The sequence below is a fragment of the Grammomys surdaster genome, unplaced genomic scaffold, assembly GCF_004785775.1.
Source record: "Grammomys surdaster isolate TR1022 unplaced genomic scaffold, NIH_TR_1.0 67, whole genome shotgun sequence".
Taxonomy (NCBI): Eukaryota; Metazoa; Chordata; class Mammalia; order Rodentia; family Muridae; genus Grammomys; species Grammomys surdaster.
Window position 1 is genome coordinate 6,422,507 of NW_021604569.1, and position 19,689 is coordinate 6,442,195.

General features: G+C 36.4%; 1 protein-coding gene across 2 annotated transcripts in view; it reads left to right on the forward strand.

The window, feature by feature from the left end:
* Papolg (poly(A) polymerase gamma) overlaps window positions 1–19,689 on the forward strand; it is a 41,239-nt gene that overhangs the window by 10,335 nt on the left and 11,215 nt on the right. For both annotated transcript variants that reach the window (XM_028778055.1, XM_028778063.1), the window contains exons 6-19: window positions 724–777; window positions 2,576–2,687; window positions 6,336–6,425; window positions 9,719–9,857; window positions 11,900–11,972; window positions 12,537–12,657; window positions 13,014–13,098; window positions 14,035–14,088; window positions 15,591–15,710; window positions 16,524–16,633; window positions 18,296–18,417; window positions 18,652–18,821; window positions 19,188–19,276; window positions 19,353–19,573. In XM_028778055.1, coding sequence (XP_028633888.1) covers window positions 724–777; window positions 2,576–2,687; window positions 6,336–6,425; window positions 9,719–9,857; window positions 11,900–11,972; window positions 12,537–12,657; window positions 13,014–13,098; window positions 14,035–14,088; window positions 15,591–15,710; window positions 16,524–16,633; window positions 18,296–18,417; window positions 18,652–18,821; window positions 19,188–19,276; window positions 19,353–19,573 — 1,560 coding nt within the window. The remainder of the gene's footprint in view (window positions 1–723; window positions 778–2,575; window positions 2,688–6,335; window positions 6,426–9,718; window positions 9,858–11,899; window positions 11,973–12,536; window positions 12,658–13,013; window positions 13,099–14,034; window positions 14,089–15,590; window positions 15,711–16,523; window positions 16,634–18,295; window positions 18,418–18,651; window positions 18,822–19,187; window positions 19,277–19,352; window positions 19,574–19,689) is intronic.

Consider the following 19,689-nt stretch of genomic DNA (forward strand, 5'->3'; position numbering starts at 1 on the left):
TCATTTGACAAGTAACATTTACATTCTAGCAAACTATGAAACACTGATCTCAGTTCTAACAGCATAATTTTGTATGTACGTATTTGTAAGTGTGTGGAGGTTATCATACACTTGGGTGTGTGTGCTTTTGGAGGCCACAGGGACAACTTAGGTATCATCCTCAAGACATTGTCTACCTTCTGTCAGACACAGCCTCTCATTGGTCTAGAATCACTAACAAGGGTACCCTTACTGCTCGGTAAGCCCTGGAATCCTGCTTCCTCTCTAATGCACCATTGTGCCTAGCGTTAGAATCTGTGGATTGAACTCTAATCTCAGGTCTGCAGGTCAAGTACTGAGCCAGCCCCCAGCACACGTGTTTCATAAATATTTTTTTTAAATTTTACACTAATGCTTTTTGTAAACCTTTTTAAGGAGTCTCATGCAGACTAGGCTCAAACTGAATGTGTAGCCAACAATGACCTTGAACTTTCAATCTGTCTCCTGAGTACCAGGACTGCATGACTGGGTCACCATACAGTATACACTTAATACTTTTTGTAAATAATCAATTTTCAATTTAAGACTCCAGAAATAATATCAAGATAACAACAGTTCTGCTTTCCAGTTTCTGACAGATATTCTTAACAGGGTAAGTTAAATAGCAGACACAGAGACTTATGTGTGTGACCTGAATAAAAGGCTAACCTGTGTGTTATTTTTTTTTGTCTTCCTCTTTTATAGGCTGTAGAGGATGCTTTTGTACCTGTTATAAAATTTGAATTTGATGGTATTGAAGTAAGTGTTTAATATATTTTTAATTTTGCAATTGAAATATTTAATGTATAAGTTTTGTTTCAAAATCAGACTTGGCATGGGCACATTTTATTTGGTTTGGTTTTCGTTTTAGGCTTGGGTTTTGAAGTAATCTCATATGTAACTCTAGCTGGTCTCCTGAGTGCTTGCCTGGTACTAACTACAGTTTAAAGAATTAAATAGTAGTCTTTTCACCTTTTTTTTGTTTTTCTTGACCACTCATCATGGAAAAGTTACAGACCTCCATTTCTTTCCTCATGCTTTTTGTACATAAACTTTCTCATTCCTATATTCATCTAAAATAATTGCACTATTATAATTTTGTTTGGAGCAGTGTTCTGTTTACATTATTATCTTAAAAACAATGTTCAAAGCTCAGTACTGAGTGTACTGACTTATTACAATTCCTTTGCTCTAGAACAGTTTTTTCCTTCGGGAGTTAGTGACTATTCAGTTCTGTTTGGTTGTTATACTTATGTCTAATTTAAACCCAGTCTTCTATGGTTGTTATAATCTCCTTTAAGCTAAGAGTCATCAGCATCTTGAGGAAAAGTCTGCTGGGTCTTCGCCCTGTACTTAGCTGAGTGTTGCCCATTGTTTGTGCACAGCTGTCATCCTGTCAGTCTTGCTATGATCTTCATGGAACTTGCTCTCCCTACTCTAGAATTTCCTTCTTTCTTGATATACTACCATTTTAACTGGAGCTCAACCATTGGATGCCTAAATAAGAATTTGTTTTCTTTTTATCTTGCATGCTTAAAAAACACAGAATTCATAATTTTGCTGAGTGCATCATTCTAGGTAGGAAATGAGTTTTTACATTCTCTAAAGGCCTGTGTTGTCTTGTGGCCTCTGTGCTGTAGAAAAGCATATTATTATTTTGACTCCTTCTTTGTATATATGGCCAGTTTTGTCTCTTGTTTTATTTAGTTGTTTTGTTTTGTTTTTTATTTTGTCTTCATACTTGTAGAATTCATGATGATAATAAGCTTTGGTTTGTGTTTTTAATTGAGTACTTGGCATGTAATAGCCTTCTTTTAGACTGGAAAGGCCTTCAGTTCTAGGAACTTTTATTGAGTTCTTTTGGATTTCCTGCCTTTATTTACACACAGGTCTTTTTTTATGGAATCCTAACATTTGTGTGTTGAGTCTCCAGAGAACAGCTTTCTTTTAAAATAAATAAATAAAAGCACACACAATTCTCCTTTATTGCTTAATTAACCACATCTTAATATTTTTATTCCTTTTCTTGGTTTTTTTCTTGTCTTTCAAGCTTTGTAGTACTATCCACTGCCCTGTTTTTAATTTCTAAAAATACTAATTGTATTTTCTAAATGTTCTTTTAAATTTATTTATGTATTTATTCAGAGCTACCTGTTTTTATTTCCCAAATAAAATGCTTAAATCTGTTTTTTTAGATCACTGGCTCTGTTAGCATCTGCCCACTTGCTCTCCAGCCTCCATGACTTTTGCTGATGTTTCTCTTGTCTCAGTTTCCTAAACTCAAAGAAAACTAAACCAAAACATTACCTAGTACCTCAATTGAGTTTCAAGAGGGAGTAAAAGTAAACGTGTGTTGTATCTTCCATCTTTATCTCAAGATGTGCAGTGATTCTCCTCCCACATTAGGTCACCTACATAGGCCTCCTGATGTTTTAGTAGACTGTCTATCCCAAACTAATAAGTGAAACTTTTTATGTTTGGAGTTGGGAAGAATGGACCGGAAGAAGTAAAACTAATCTTTTTCTTTTTTATCTTTTTTTTTAATCTCTTTCCAAAGATTGATCTAGTCTTTGCAAGATTGGCAATACAAACCATATCAGATAATTTAGATCTAAGAGATGACTCTCGCCTGAGAAGCCTTGATATACGGTGCATTCGAAGTTTAAATGGTAAGTATCTTAGATACTTGTTTGAAAACAATTTGGTAAATAGAGCCTGTAGTTGTAGACGATTAATTGGTTAATGTGCTCTAAAGATTGCCCTGGCGGCAGCAATAGTGGGAGTTCCTCACTACTCCCCCCAATGCTCTGGATTCCTGAATGACAGACACAAACACATATATTTATATTTTAATATGCCCTAAGCAGCTCAATGTCAGGACCACTCCCTAAGCTCCACCTGGCTAGCACACTCTCCCCTCCAATATTCCTGAATTATTACTTACTAAAACCTATATTTCATCCTGTCCACCCTGGCCTGCAGCTACCCGGGGCTACCATTTGTGACTCTTACATGTTGGCTGTCTCTCTGTCCTGCACTTCTTAGGCCTGATCTTTCTGCTTCCCCTGCATGGTGGTTCTATCCTTTCTTCTCTCCATCCCCTTGCCTGGGAATCCTAAAGTCTCACCTCTGTTTTCCTGCCCAGCCATTGGCTGCCTGCAACTTTATTTACCAATCAGAACTAACTGGGGGCAGAGGCCCTCAACATCTTACATTCGGGATTCTCGTGCAATTTTGGGAACCCAGTTAACATAATACAAGTCTTTAAACCAAATCCACAACAGGACCCCTTTTGCAGAATTGTTAATGGACTATTTTAAGACTTGAGCAAACTAAAAAACTGAGAATGGGAAGGAGTATAGCTCAGTATTAGAGCACAGGCTTAGTGTGAGAGACCTTGCAGTCCATCACCTACACCAGAAATACCTACACCAGTCATGGTTTTCTTTATAGAAATAGTATAATAATTATTTTTAAATATTCTGAAAAGCACAGTTTATTTGAAAGATTATGTTTAGAATTGTGGTTCATAAACATATTGTTTTTAGAAGCCCAGCCCTGTAAACCTTTAAGATTTATTGAGAATCCCCATGGCCAAGTGAGATTGTTATTAAGATTAAAGATAGTCAGTTCTACTAACACTACCCCAGTGTTTAATCATTGCAATGAAGTTTATTGAAAGGAAGATCCACAATGGGAGATAGCATAGACTCTTTGAAATAGGAGCACAAGAAAAACAGAAGTGGGGGCTGGAGAGATGGCTCAGTGGTTAAGAGCACTGACTGCTCTTCTAGAGGTCCTGAGTTCAAATCCCAGCAACCACATGGTGGCTCACAACCATCTGTAATGAGATTTGATGCCCTCTTCTGGTGTGTCTGAAGACAGCTACAGTGTACTCATATAAATGAAATAAATAAATCTTTAAAAAAAAAAAAAAAAGAAAAACAGAAGTAATGACTGGAGATTTGGCCTTTGGGGTGGTGACTGAGGATGGCAAGGTGAGTATAAGGTGTTAGGAAGAGGTTAGCTGGTCTGGAAGTTCTGAATATTCCTGTAGAGCACCATTGCTTCCATCTGGTCTACTCTGATTCCATAGAGAGAGTAAGCCATGACTAGGGTTAGGTCCAAAATAAGAATCTGGGTTAGATCTCCATTAGAACCCCATGTGCTTGTCAAACCTCCCATCTTTCCATTGTTTGGAGGAGTCATGGATTCAAAGCCAGGCTGCAATAAGTTGAGGAGTCTTTAAAACTACAAAATGTTATGTTTGAAATCTTTTTGACTGAATATTACAGGGCAGGCCCCAGAACTGGAAAACGTCTCTCTTCTTCACTTAATGCTCACATCAATGTCTTTGGAAAGACTCTGTATATTTGTTTATTAAGATTTATATTAGTTGGTTTTATCACATACTTTAGTACAATAGTTAACAAAAGGAGGTCTTATACTTTTTAATGATAAACATAAGCTGAACTTATATTTTGTAACTTTCATAAATTTAAAATATCAAGTTTATATAAAGGAAAAGTTATTATTTCTCTATTGCTATCATTATGCATGAGGCTTTATATCATTTTTATCTATATAAATTTAAATAATTCAGACAACCAGTAAAACCTTAGGAGCATTAAATATTTACAAAAGATAAAAAAAAAAAATTATTGAAAACCCCAAAATATTTTTTCATCTGGATTATATGTCGATATTTACAATATTATGAATGAAAAATGTTTAGAATATTTATAGCTCACTAGAAATAAAAAAGCAATTGTAAATTAATAATTTTATAAATATTTCATGTATATGAGTACACTGTCGCTGTCTTCAGACACACCAGAAGAGAGCATAAGATCCCCATTACTACAGATGGTTGTTAGCCACCATGTGGTTGCTGGGAATTGAACTTAGGACCTCTGGAAGATCAGGAAGTGTTCTTAACCACTGAGCCATCTTTCCAGCCCAATAATTTTATATATGAAATGGACTTTTTATCCAGATTACCCTATCTGCTTCTATAGTTAAGGTATTATCTGATATCTTGTTCTTGTTAAAATGTAAGAAGAAATGGAATTATTCTGTCACATTAATATCTAGTGATCTCTCTTGTCCTTTGAACATAACCTTTTTTGCCTTTGCTTGTTTTTTTGTTTTTATTATTCTTGTGTTCTTCTTTTTTGGGTGTTTGCTTTAACTATCATACTCCGGCTATTTAGAAAATGTTAGTTCATAAAGTTATTTTTATCTTCCAAATGTTAGCACAGGTTTCATTATAAAGTGGGTTTTAAGTTTTATTGATTAATTAATATTAGTACTAGTTCTGTCATGAGTTTTTTAAGCATTATAGGCTATCAGGTTCACAGTAGTAAATAAAAGTGATTTATAACTAAGTTAACTTGAAAGCTTGCCTCTTCTGCACAGTAAATAGTATCATTGTTTTCCCTGAGGCAAGGAATTTAGTTTATTTTTCAGAGACTGTCTACTGAATACCCAGTTGTGTAACCTTGTTTATCTTTAGTTATAATTTCTAGCAACCCTGTATTCCTTGAAAATAAGGCTATTTTAGCATACAGCTGAAATGACACACCTCTTTCCTTTTGTTTGCTTTTGTTTAACCCAGAGCCTGTGAGAGTAGTGAAGTGTATTGTACACTTGTATACTTTGTTGCCACTGCCTTGTAGACCTCTAAGGTAACACTGTGGTCGCCAGTGCTCCATCAGTGCAAATGTTAGCATACTGAACATGGTAAGGAAAGACGTAGACTTCTTATAAAAATAGGTTTAACCTCACAGTTCTTCAGGTTTGAGAGCCACTGATTTATATTCTCCTTTCTTTACACTTTTGTTTGTTTGTTTGTTTGAAACATGGTTTTCCTGTGTACCCTTGGCTGTCCTGGAACTCACTCTTACACCAGGCTGGCCTCAAACTCAGAGATCTACCTGCCTCTACCTTCAGAGTGCTGACTGAGATTAAAGTCAAGCACTACTATGCCCAGCTTTTTTTTTTTTTTTCTTAATTTAATATGATAGCAAATTACACTTCTTTGTGGAAAGGTTTCTATTAAATAAGTTTTGTAACTTGGAGGCATTATGATTAAGTCAGATGTAGAAGAGACGAATCTGTTCTTCAGCATTGGATTTTACCCACATTCTTTTGATTTCTCAAAAGTAAAAGACCTTTTCACATGTATTTCAAAATTTTAAATTTATTCTGACTTAGCATTCAAATTTTAACATTTGAGAGTCTGAAGGTTAGGAGACCATTTGAATTAACTTGAGTTTTACTCCTTAGTGAAAAAATCAATGTTTTCTCTTTTTCAGGATGTAGAGTTACTGATGAAATTTTGCATTTAGTGCCAAATAAAGAAACCTTTAGACTTACCCTAAGAGCCGTCAAATTATGGGCAAAGCGTAAGTATCCCAAATCTTTTATGTGTCTTTTTAAATTTTCTGTTTCCAGTAATTGAAACACATATAAAAAATTCTGACCTCATTGGTGTTATTGAGGTTTGATGGTCTGTAAACTTAGAAAAGCTGTTTCTCAGGTGTAGTAGTCTATGTCTCTCTGTGTGTATGTGTACATAGGCATATACATACATATCTATATGACAGAGTGTGAGTGTGTTTGTGTATAACTCATAAAATGCCCTTTACCTAGTTCTGATCTGATATAGGACATTCTGTATTATTTATAACTATAGTCAGACCCTGCTTAAGAATGGGGAGATGAGGGCTGAAGCAGTGGCTCATGGTAAGAGCACTTGTTGCGTGGTCTGAGTTTGAATCCCCAGCACACGTGCAAAAGGTGTGCGTGACTGTGTGTGTGCCTCTATCTATAACCTTAGCACTGGAGAGCTAGAGACAGGAGAGCCTCTGAGGCTTGCTGCTATTACCCTAGCTTCAGGTTCACTGAGATAAAGCTCCAGGGAATCAGTCAGGGAGAGAAAGAACAAGATACCCAGAGGCATCCTCTGCCCATGTGCATGTACCTGTACACACATGTTCAGGAATACTACCTAACCACACACACACGATTTTAAAAGTAAAATAAGAATGATGATATGGTCTGAAAAATGAATCGTTAGGTCATTTTGTGCCTGTGTAAACAAAATAGAATGTGCTCACATAAACCTAGGTTAGTACAGCCTGCTGTTTATCTGGGCTCTATGGAAATCTACTGATCCTAAACTGAAAGCCTATCTACTTGGATAATGTAGGCCTTTGTAACACAGTGCTAAGTACTTTCATATAGAAGATACCTAGACATAACAACATACAGCAAAAACACAAAGCATGATCTAGATGAGATACATATGATAAGTGGAAATTGCTGAACCCAAAGTTGATCTGAGTGAGTCAGCCTGAGACATTAATATCCACTATTATAGACTTTATGACTCACTGACTTATAAAATGTTTTTCTTTCTTCAATAATATGTTTAACTTATTGTAATTTTTTTTTTTTTTGGTTTTTTCGAGACAGGGTTTCTCTGTGTAGCCCTGGCTGTCCTGGAACTCACTCTGTAGACCAGGCTGGCCTCGAACTCAGAAATCCACCTGCCTCTGCCTCCCAAGTGCTGGGATTAAAGGCGTGCGCCACCACCGCCCAGTTGTAATTTTTTTAAACTTAAATTTTTAAAGTTTTTTAATTCCTTTGTAATAACAAATTGGGCATGGTGGCACACCAATAATTCTAGTGTCCCAGTAGGCTGAAGTTGGAGGGTCACATTTTCAGGGCCAGCAAAACTTTGACTTCAAAAACAAAACCCATGTATACAGGCAGGAGTAATGGCTCCCACCAATGTTCCCAGGTACTCAAAATGCTGAGAATGACCACTGGAGTAGCTTGTGAGTTAGAAGCTAGCTTCCTTTCCAGACCAACATTGCTCTCAGTTGTCTTAATTTTTTCCTGGTGTTTGCTTTTCTCCTACCTCCTCTTCAGCTATATGTTTTTTTCATCTCCATTATAATTAATTTTAAGTGACTTCCATTATGTATGTGATGTGTCCTTGACTGACATCATTATTTGGCTCACGACTACACTGAAGCAGTGCTGTATTTCAGAACCAGGCTTCACATATCCTAAAACAGATCTCTCCATAAAAAGTTCGATTTTTGTTTTGTTTTGTTTTTGTTTTTCAAAACAGGGTTTCTCTGTGTAGCCCTGGCTGTCCTGGAACTCACTCTGTAGACCAGGCTGGCCTCAAACTCAGAAATCCACCTGTCTCTGTCTCCCAAGTGCTGGGATTAAAGACGTGTGCCAACACCGCCCGGCGTTAAAAACTTTGATTATGGAAATGTTTTATATGTTATTGTCAAATCCAGTTAACTCTGTGATTATTAGACACTTCAAATGTACAACTAAGAAACTGAAATTTTAAATTTGTGTTTTATTTCCTTGGTATTAAAATTAAATGATTTCCAAGAAAGGTAAAATAACATTCATTTAAAATCTTGTCACATATATTATCATTCCTCATAGCCAAAGAATACACACAAGTCACATATTCATACTCTGATGAGTGAGTATAAAACATGGTCTATCCTTACCATCAGGTACTATTTTGCAATAAAATGGAACTCAGTACTGGTAAACAATACAACATAAATGAATGTTGACATCATTTTAAGTGTCACAGAAGTTACATAAAAGTCAACATATGTATGCTTTGATTTATATGAAAATGTCCATAATTAGGACAGATGTATAAGACAGAAAGTAGGTGAGTGGTTGCTTAGGTCTCCAGGTCCAGAGAAGGGGGTATGGTATGACTGGTTAGGTTTCTTTGGAGATGATGAACTGTCCTAGATATGACTGTGGGAATTATACAACTCTGAATATACCAAAAAGTGTTGAATTGTATAGTTTAAATGAATCAGTCTTATGATGTGTGACGTTTTCGGGAAATGATAGCCATATGTTGCTTGTGGCCACCATATTAAACAGTGGAGGATTTAAATGAGTTTTAGCAGGTGATTTTTGCCTATGGCCTTAAATAGGATAATGTAATTTGTATTGTAAGGGTTACATGAACAATTTATCTCTCCTTATAAACCATACACTGTATTTTTCAATTTTTACATGCATAGTTTTTATATTTAAATGTTTAAACTGATATTTTTGTAGGATTTTCCCCCCTCTCTTTGTGGAACATAAAATAATAGCATATTGTATAATAAGAGCATATTAATATTTGGCTTAATCAGATATGATAATAGTTTTCCATAGATTGCTATAAAATATTTCACAGGTGAGTCTGATATCACTGGTATATTCACAATGGAGACTTATCCAATTTCTATGAAATACTGATGTTTGTTGCCAGTTTTATGCTTGGTTTTAAAATACTCTTCATGTATATGATTGTTAGTGAAATGTTCTTTCTTACCTACTTATCACCAGATGTCTTTCCTTCTATTTATTTATCTCTTTAACTCCAGATATTTCTCAGGGGCGGAGGGAGGAGGATTTAGGAATAATTTCAATAGAATTATTCAGGATAGTTGGCAGTAAAGCAGGGAGCTGAGGTCCTTGTACATTAGGGGACAAAGCAGTCAGCCAAGGTTTGCTGACTGACTCTGAGCCTAGTGTTAGGATCTGCTTATCAGTTCAGTTTTGTGTTCAGTTTTATAAATGAAGTTTTCCTGTTGTATTTCAAGCATAATAGATCTGAATAATAATTAACAAATGTTCATATTTGTAGGTCGTGGTATTTATTCCAATATGCTGGGATTCCTTGGTGGAGTCTCTTGGGCAATGCTGGTTGCCAGAACTTGCCAACTGTACCCAAATGCAGCAGCTTCAACGTTAGTTCACAAGTTTTTTTTAGTTTTTTCCAAATGGTAAGCATGTATTGACTAATTGTTAACTTCTATGAATGTGTAAAAAAATTTTTGAAATTTTAAGAACTATAGCTAGGCATAGTGGTTTCTGCCTGTAATCCTAGCACTTGAGAGCTTTAAGTAGGACTATTGCCATGAGTTTGAGGACAACCTGGGCTCATAGTCTATTTTAGTCCTGGCTATAGAGAGAGAGAGACCTTAAGGAAAACAAACCTATACATAGATATTTGTGTTGTTTTATTCATTAAAAGCTTTAAGATGTATTTATCTGAGAATGGGACATCCAGATGACACGCTTTCCTTTCTTTTTATAACTGATATATAAAATTGTATATACTTATGAGGTGCCCATGATATTTTGGTAGTGTACATTATACAGTCAGTCAAATCAAGGTTAGCATGTGTCTTTCCTCAAACCTTTATCATTTCTTTATGGTGAACACAGTCTCTTAGCTTGTTGAAGTTCATAGTACAATTAACATTACTTGTAGTCATCCTCCTGTGCAACAGAACACCAAAACTTAACTGATTTAATATCTATTGACTGACATTTTCCTATCCTCTTTTCTACCCTGCTCTCCTAGTCTCTGCTAGCTACTCTTCTACTTCCACCATCTATGAGGCCAATATTTCAGATTCCTCTAATGAGTGAAGGGAAATCCTGTGCCTTATTTCAGTTAATGTAATGGCCTCCAGTACCATCCATGTTATCACAAATGACATAACTTTGTTGTGCTCCCTTGGCTGCCCCTCCCCTCCACTCCCTACCAGTGTTTTGGGAAAAGGGCTTAACTTTGTAGTCCAGGCTTATATACATCTTGAATTCCTCTTGCTTTAGCCTTCCAAGTATTGGGATCACAGATGTGTAGCACCACACCTAGTTTTGCCTCTTGTTTTTCCTTTTTTTATTTTATGTATATGGGTGTATTGTTTTGTCTAAGTGTATGTCTGTCATCACTTGTGTGCCTGGTACCTGTAGAGGTCAGAAGAGGACATTAAATCCCCTGGAACAGGAGTTACAATTATGAGCCTTTCATGTGGATGCTGGAATTGAGCCTGGACCCTGTGGATAAGCAGTCAGTGCTCCCGGTTGTTTTGTTTTGAGTTTTATTATTAAGTTATTCATTTGCTTTACATCCTAATCACAGCATTCCTCTCCTTCCTCTCACCTCCCATCCACTCCTCCTCCTCTTCTCCTCAGAAAAGAGGAGGCCTCCCATGGATATCAAGCAGCCTTGGCAATGTCAAGTTGCAGTAGGATGAAACACATCTTCTATTAAGGCTAGACAAGGCAGCTTAGTTGGGAAAAGGGATCCAGAGGCAGGCAATAGAGTCAGAGACAGCCCTTGCTCCTGCTATTACGAATCCCACATGGAAGCTGGGCAGTGGTGGCACACGCCTTTAATCCCAGCACTTGGGAGGCAGAGGCAGGTGGATTTCTGAGTTCGAGGCCAGCCTGATCTACAGAGTGAGTTCCAGGACAGCCAGTACTACACAGAGAAACCCTGTCTAGAAAAACTAAAAAGAAAAAGAAAAAAAAAAAGACGAATCCCACATGGAGACCCAGCTGCACATCTGCTGCATATGTGCAGAGAGCCTAGTCTGTCCCATGATGTTCTCTGACAATCAGTGCTCATAACCTTTGTGCCTCTCTTAAGTCAGAGGTGTCACTTGAGTTTGTGAATGAGCCTTATCTTAAGAGAGTAACATCCCCATAGATTTGGGCTTTGTACATTAAGCTCACCTAGGAAAATGAAGATGATAATCATAGCTGCTTCTTTCATGTGCTGGTATTTTTAGCAAATGTTAGTTACTGCTGTTACTATATCATCAAAATCAAATCTGTGAAAGCAGATAAGAAGGGAGGTTCAGATTGCTTTAACTAACAAAGGACTAGTTGGCATTTCTGAGGAAGGGCAAATAAACAGACTCTTCCTGGTACATTGTACATTGCCATGTGAAAATTGGGACAGCTTAATACTTTTAATATTTTTATATGGCATCTGAAATGTTTGTGAATTACTTTACTTTATTTATGTTAGGGAATGGCCAAATCCTGTGCTGTTGAAGCAACCAGAAGAAAGCAACTTGAATTTGCCTGTCTGGGATCCTCGGGTATGAGAATTTATTACGGAACTTTATTCAATCATTTAGGAGTAGGGCCTTTCTCTAAATCATAGTTCAAATGTTATGTCATTAAAAATTGTTTATATATGACTAGATAAGTGGTTGTATCAGAACAGTATCATAACCCATTGTAAAAAACCATCTCATAAGTAGTTGCTTATAATAAAATACTGAAATATATAAAAGTAATACTTTGTAGTACAGCTTAAAGCAGATTCATAATTCTCACATAGCTTCCAATTTAATAAAAGTAGGCACTCATTTCTATATATAAAATCAGAGATAATATCTCTAATTGTATTTTAATAATTCTGAAAAACTATTGCTTCTAAGATGCATCATTTAATAACTTTATTGAGAAGAAATTAACTTCTGCAGAGTTCTGACAAATATGTCTGACTTCAGGAAGAAATGCAGTTCAGAAGAGAAAGATACTTCCTAGAATTGAGAGAGTTTAGTATTAAATTTATATTTCATATTCTTCATAATTTGGGGGAATAAAGTGAGGACTACTAAGTAGAATAGGTAATTATTCTGCTTCTAATTTCACAGGTAAATCCATCAGACAGGTATCATCTTATGCCAATAATTACCCCTGCCTACCCACAACAGAATTCCACATATAATGTGTCTACATCAACTCGAACAGTAATGGTAGAAGAATTTAAACAAGGTAAATATGCTTTGGCCCTGTTGTCCCTTACATATTCCCAAGATTCTAGTAGATAGTTTTATTCTATATGGATAGTTATTGATTGTCAGTTAGGATTCTGTAACTCTTAATTCTTTGTAAAACTTCAAATGCTTTACAAAATACATAAAATACATAATATTAAGGCCAAAATTTGAACCAGTCCAATATGGTGGAATTTAACCTTTATGTTCTCAGAAACAGCACAGTGTATTTACATTTTCTAAGGCAGGAATTTGTTGGGTTCGATGGTTTGGGTAGAATGACACAAAAGCTGGACACTTTTCAAAACTAGACCTAGATTCTAAAAACCCTTTTTGTTTTTTCTTTTTGTTTAGGTCTTGCAGTTACAGATGAAATTCTTCAAGGGAAATCAGATTGGTCCAAATTATTAGAGCCACCAAATTTCTTTCAAAAATACAGGTATTTAAACTTTCATAATCTTGGTATATATGTATCAGGGGAAAAAATAACTTTTTGTCATGTTTATGATTTTTGTTTGTTTTACATCTTTTTTTTTTTTTTTTAAGGGGGTAAGGTTGTGTATGCCTGTGGGCATGCATGCTGTCATACTCATGTGAAGAGGACAACTTGTAGGAGTTAGATCTGCCTTCTGTAGACTGTGAGGCTCTTAGGGATCAAACGCAGGTCATCAGGCCTCGTAACAAGTACCTTTACCTACTAACCCATTTTGCTGGACCCTTGCTTTGTTTTCAGTACAGAGGCTCACTCTGTATTCCAGGCTGGCCTCAAACTTACTTTGTAATGTAGGTTGGCCTGGAATTTACAGTGATTCTCCTGCCTCAGCCTCTTGAGTGGTAGGATTTTAGGTGTGAGCCAGCACAAGTCCAATAGGGCTTTAAATCTAGAAAGCTAATTATGATAGATGACAGTATTACTCACATTTCTTAAGCAAGGTAGAGAATAGGCAGTAGAAATCCTGAGTGGTAGGGACCCTCATTCTAGCAGTGGCTAGTCTAGCATTTGGAATAGTTGTTAAAAGTGAGCTGTTCTGCTGGGCAGTGGTGGCGCACGCCTTTAATCACAACACTTGGGAGGCAGAGACAGGCGTATTTCTGAGTTCAAGGCCAGCCTGATCTACAGAGTGAGTTCCAGGACAGCCAGGGCTACACAGAGAAACCCTGTCTTGAAAAAAAAAACAAAAAAACAAAAGTGAGCTGTTTCTTAATTGTGGAGTCTATAGTTTTGTGAAACTAGAGTAATCTGTAACTTTCAGAAACTGTATAGTTGTATTGTTTAGTTTATTGTGAAGAAGAAAGAAAACAGATAAAAAAAAACTCAGACTAACAGATGTTTCTGGCTTTTTTCCTCCTTGATTATGCTGCAAATCTTGTGTAGACATTATATAGTACTGACTGCCAGTGCATCAACAGAAGAGAACCATCTAGAATGGTAAGACTTAGGTTTCACATTCCCTTATCTGTGTCTGATAATAAGAATGGTTATACAGTGCCACACCAGTTATAAAATAGTGTCCTGCTTGGCTTTCAAAGTCAGTGTATTTTATTAGTGACTGATGTACATGATGGGGCATGTTAGAGTTCAGCATCGGCAGTGATGGAAGGCAGTGAAAGCAGTTTTCTTGCTATTTTCCAGAGTCAGATTTAAGCAAACTTTTGAAGTAGTCTGCAGCTCACTACTATTGTTCTCCCGTCAAACTCAAAAGGGAAGAAGAGCCTTCTTAACCTAGGTGGTGCACACATGTCAGAATTTTAAATCTTCTGACAGTAGACAGTAGTTTTGGTCAAGCTACAATATATCTTTGAGTGCATGTAAATTCATCCTCTCTGCTGTCAGTATATTCACATTCCTGTTACAAGGGATTTTCCCCCCTCTGGTAATTTAATTTTTTTATTGATGAACTGTTTGTCTAGGTGAGGAGTCAGAAAACTACATCCTATGACAAATTCAGACTGCCACTTATAATGAGATCTTACTGTTACAGGGCAATCCTTCATTAATATGTTGCTGAATGTTACTCTTTGCTATATAGCAAAGTAAATAGTTGCACAGAGACTATACCACTCAAAAACCACTGTTTGGTATATAATAGAAAAAGTTTACTTCTCATTTAGGTAGCAACACTGCAACAACTCAGATTTTCATGCATCTCCTCTTGAAACATAATTGTAGCGTCAGCTTTTGTAAGTGAAAATATTTAAAAGTATTCTTGAAATTATTCTGATTTATAGTCACTAATAAATATATAGCTGACAGTTAAGTATTTTAGGTAAGAGAAAATTAAGTTGTTGAAATCTGGCAAAACTTGTGTGTTTTTATAATAGCTGATTTAAATTTAGTAACTTTTTGAAATGCAAAACCCAGTATTTTGTGAAAATCAGAGTCTGCTTCTTTCAGGAATTATATACCTACATTAGCTGTTCTTGTTCATATTATTTAAAGGTAGCTTAGCCTTAGTGTTTACATGTAAAGATATGAAACTAGGAACGAACACATTGAAAAACAGCTTTATTTATGCTGAAGCCCTGACTATTAGTCTTAACTCTATTGTTAGACTCAGACATGCATGAAACTTAAGATCAGTTCTTTTTAAGCAGAAAGTCACTTAAATTTAACATTTGCCTGATTGATGTCTTACTTTATTATTATTGTCACTATTACTGTGTATGAGAGTGTGCTTGTGTCCCAGCATGCATGTGGATATCTTGAGACAGCCTTCAGACGTGGCTCTCTCCTTCCTCTGGGACTCCAGGGCTCAATTCGGGCTGTCAGGCTTGCGAGGCAAATGCTTTGACCTGTTATGAGCCACATTGCATTAGACTATCTTAAGTGAATATACAACACTTCATAGTTGATGTATGGCTTACTTGGTTTACTTGAGTATAGTTGTCAAACTTTATGTGACTTCATAGAAATCTTGTTGTATATCTCAGGGTTGGATTAGTAGAATCTAAAATCCGTGTACTTGTTGGAAACTTGGAGCGGAATGAATTTATTACTCTTGCCCATGTGAATCCCCAGTCATTCCCAGGAAATAAGGAACATCACAAAGCGTAAGTTTTCCCTAAATAAATTTTTAAAATATTACTATTATTTGACATATGTATTGTTTCAAATGAGTTTTAAGACTGTCTTTAACAGACAATAGTGGAAGAATGATGTATGTTTCAAATATGAGTGATCATGTGTTTATTATCATATTAGTATACAATGCAGTCATCAGTAAACTTAAGCAAAAACTCCAGATTATTTTTTGGAACATCATCTAAGTGGTCAACAAGTCATTCTTCAATACGACTTATCTTCTTTTAAAATAGTATTAAGCAACTATACCAGTGTTCTGAATGTAGTTTTAAGAATTTGATCACATCTCTGAAATCTGTTAATAAGGCAGAGAAATAGAAACCAAGTTTAATTGTCCAGTAGCATTTGTTAGATTGAAAAAAAAAAAAATTAATGAGGGCTGGAGAGATGGCTCAGTGTTTAAGAGCATTGGCTGTTCTTCCAGAGGTTCTGAGTTCGATTCCCAGCAACCACATGGTGGCTCACAACCATCTGTAATGGGATCTGATGCCCTCTTCTGGTGTGTCTGAAGACAGCTACAATGTACTCACATACATAAAATAAATAAATAACTCTTTAAAAAAAAAAAAAAAGAAAAAAATTAATGAGCCAGGCGGTGGTGGCACACACCTTTAATCCCAGCACTTGGGAGGCAGAGGCAGGCGGATTTCTTAAGTTTGAGGCCAGCCTGGTCTACAGAGTGAGTTCCAGGACAGCCAGGGCTATACAGAGAAAAAACCCTGTCTCAAAAAAAAAAACAAAAACAAAAAAATTAATGGAAATTTTTAAATTTTACTTTATAGCAACAATTACGTATCAATGTGGTTCCTCGGGATAATTTTTCGGAGAATGGAAAATGCAGAAAGTGTTAACATAGACTTGACATATGATATACAGTCATTTACAGATACAGGTAAGACTTTGTAATCATGGGACTATGATTCTCAACCATGACTGTAACTCAGTTTTATCTGTTTAGGGTTTAGCTGGAGATACTCTCTAATTCCTGATTTGGTTTAATTAAATGGTACCTCTATTGTAGAAATTGATGCTGCTGTTTAGGAAAAGGAAAGAAATGATGAAGCAGTTTACAACATAATAAGGCATTGCAGAGTAATGGTCTTACAGAGTGCTGCTACATTTATACAAAAGAGTCATATGTAACAAACTTACAAACGCAGAGGATGTCTCTGGCAGATTTTCTTTTTAAAGGCACTGCTGGCTGCTTAGCCTGGGAACCAACCAGTGTGCCTAGGGGGCAGGAGTGATTCTCCCTGGATACTCCTGAATGAGTTACATGTTGTACCATCTTAATGTATTTTTTATTTTAAATGAAACTAAACTCCTCAGGTGACTTTCTTATTTGTTCAACCCTAGTTTATAATTGCAGTCCGTATTTTTTATGTTTTTCATCTTAAATAATCACCAGGAGATACAGATTTGCTGATAATGTTTCAAGATTAATAGAAAAAAAAATTGTCCTTTATAACTAGCCCCAGCCACATCTCTCTGGAATATCCGTTATAAATTGGGCTAGTATTGATCTGTAGTAGTACGCACATTCATGTTGTTACTATTCTTGGCACATGAGTTTTCTAAATTCTTTTTAGCTAGTCTTCATGTTTATCATGATAATCTTCTTCTTCACCTTTAAACCACTAAATAAGACTCTGAGGAAGGAACCTGAGAATCTGCAATGTGAACAAGTACTCTTGATAATCATAAGCAATCTTCAGTGAAATTATGAATATAAATTGGGATCATATGTCTTAAAAAGGAGAACGCTGAGATATTCTATTAATAATATTTTTCAAATATTCGTTTTCACATGTGTACACTCAGTGTCATACATCATAGTATTTACAGTGAGAAACAGTCCTTCTCTCCCCAGTGGACTTAAAAATCTAATTGGCTAGACATAAAGTACCTTAATTTTGGTAACACAACTGGACTTTACCAAGTTTGAAAAGCACTACAACAAAAATCTAGAGCCATATGTCTTGGGATGCAGTCAAGGTGTTCCAGGCTTTCTCAGACCAACATTCCACCTCTATACTTAGGATAGGTTTGCAGATGGCTCTGAACTCCCATGTTCTATATCTCATGTGGGCTACAATAATAAAACAAGTTTAGGATAGATAGATAGAGAACTTGAATTGCATTTGGAATTGTAGAGACTGGCCCTCTCGAGAGCCTAAGGCTTGGTTCCCTAGCACCCATATGTGTGTGTGTATGTGTGTGTGTGTGAAAAGAAAAACTTTTCTTAGACTTAGACAAGTAATTATGAGGAAAGGTTGCCTTTTTGAAAATAGCAAACAGATTTGGGGGAAAAATATCTGCTACATATTTATTTTGTTAATAAGCGTTGTCTATAAGAGAGCTTTTAGAAGATATACACATAGAACCAATCTATTCTTAAATAGTATTGTAACACAATGGAAGTATTTTAGAAATATTTGTTCCCATGAGAGGGTGTGGTTTTAGTGAGGCATAGAAGGTCTATATATTTCAGAAAAGGAAAACAGCCTGTGGTTCAGAAAGGAATTTCTCATTTATCATATTAACATTTTTACAGTGTACAGGCAGGCAAACAATATAAATATGCTGAAGGATGGAATGAAAATTGAAGCAACTCATGTAAAGAAAAAACAGCTTCATCACTACCTACCAGCAGAGATTCTTCAAAAGAAGAAAAAGGTAAGTCTGTTATCCTAGCTCTCCAGTATGGTTTCATTCAGACAGTTGATCTTGAGACCACATTTGAACTTTACGCCTCTCCTAAACCCATTTGGATAGAGGGTGTAGACAGTCACAGTCAGTCTGAAATCTCATTTATCACAGAGATGATTTGCTTTTGTGTGTTTCAGAACTGAAGGTAGTCTCTAGTCTCATTTGTTTTTGAAACCCTAACAGCCGTTTCTCTTTTGGCAGAGTCTTTCTGATGTAAGTCGGAGTTCAGGGGGCCTTCAATCCAAAAGATCATCTCTGGATAGCAATTGTTTGGATAGCTCCAGAGACACTGACAGTGGAACACCTTTTAACTCTCCGGTGTCTGCAAATAAGCCTTCCAACCCAGACAGCCCCACAGGAGATGCAGAAAGGTATGGGTCAGAACTGTCCTTTGAGTCTGTTTACTGAAGGATAATGAGAACTTTCTGGACCTTTCCTAAAAGGCCTATTCTCATCGTTCAGAGATTTTTCTCTTGCTAGCTGCTAGTTTCTTGTTTAGGAATGCTTGACAATTTGTGTAGTGATGCAGGCGCTCCCCCATGATTAAGGACTTACTGGAATCGTGCCACACAGGTGGATGTACAGATTTTCTGCTTCACACCTTATCTGACTTTCTCTGTTTTTCTAGTGAGTAAGGTTGAAATACTAGAAAGAAGTAATGTTAAGATGTTAAAGGTGAGAGCTTTAAATCCATAATAGGAAATAAATTAATGTTGATAACTTTATACTTTTACTAGGAGTAGTGCTGAGCCTGCGGCTGTGATTGTGGAGAAGCTGCCAAGTGTTCCCCCAGCTCAGGGACTATCCATCCCAGTCATTGGTGCAAGTAGGTATCTCAGCTCCTGCCACTGACAACTCTACTACATAAAGACTTGATTACTAACTTGTTTTTGTCTTTACAGAAGTTGACCCTACAGTAAAAGCTGTAACCTCCCCAGCTGTGTGCACCATTCCTACTGTAGTAGGACGGAATGTTATTCCTAGAATCACAACACCCCACAACCCTGTCCAGGGACAACCACATCTAAATGGAATATCAAATATTACTAAGAATGTTACACCCAAAAGATCCCATTCGCCACCTACAGATGGGGCTTCTAAGAGGCTGAAAGACATAGAAAAGGTAACAACATACCTTCAGTGGTGATCATGCCTTTTGGTTTTGGGTTTTTTTTTTTTTTCTACATTAATAGTAAATAAACTGACAATTTGTTCTGTTTAAAAGGATATTTTAAACCC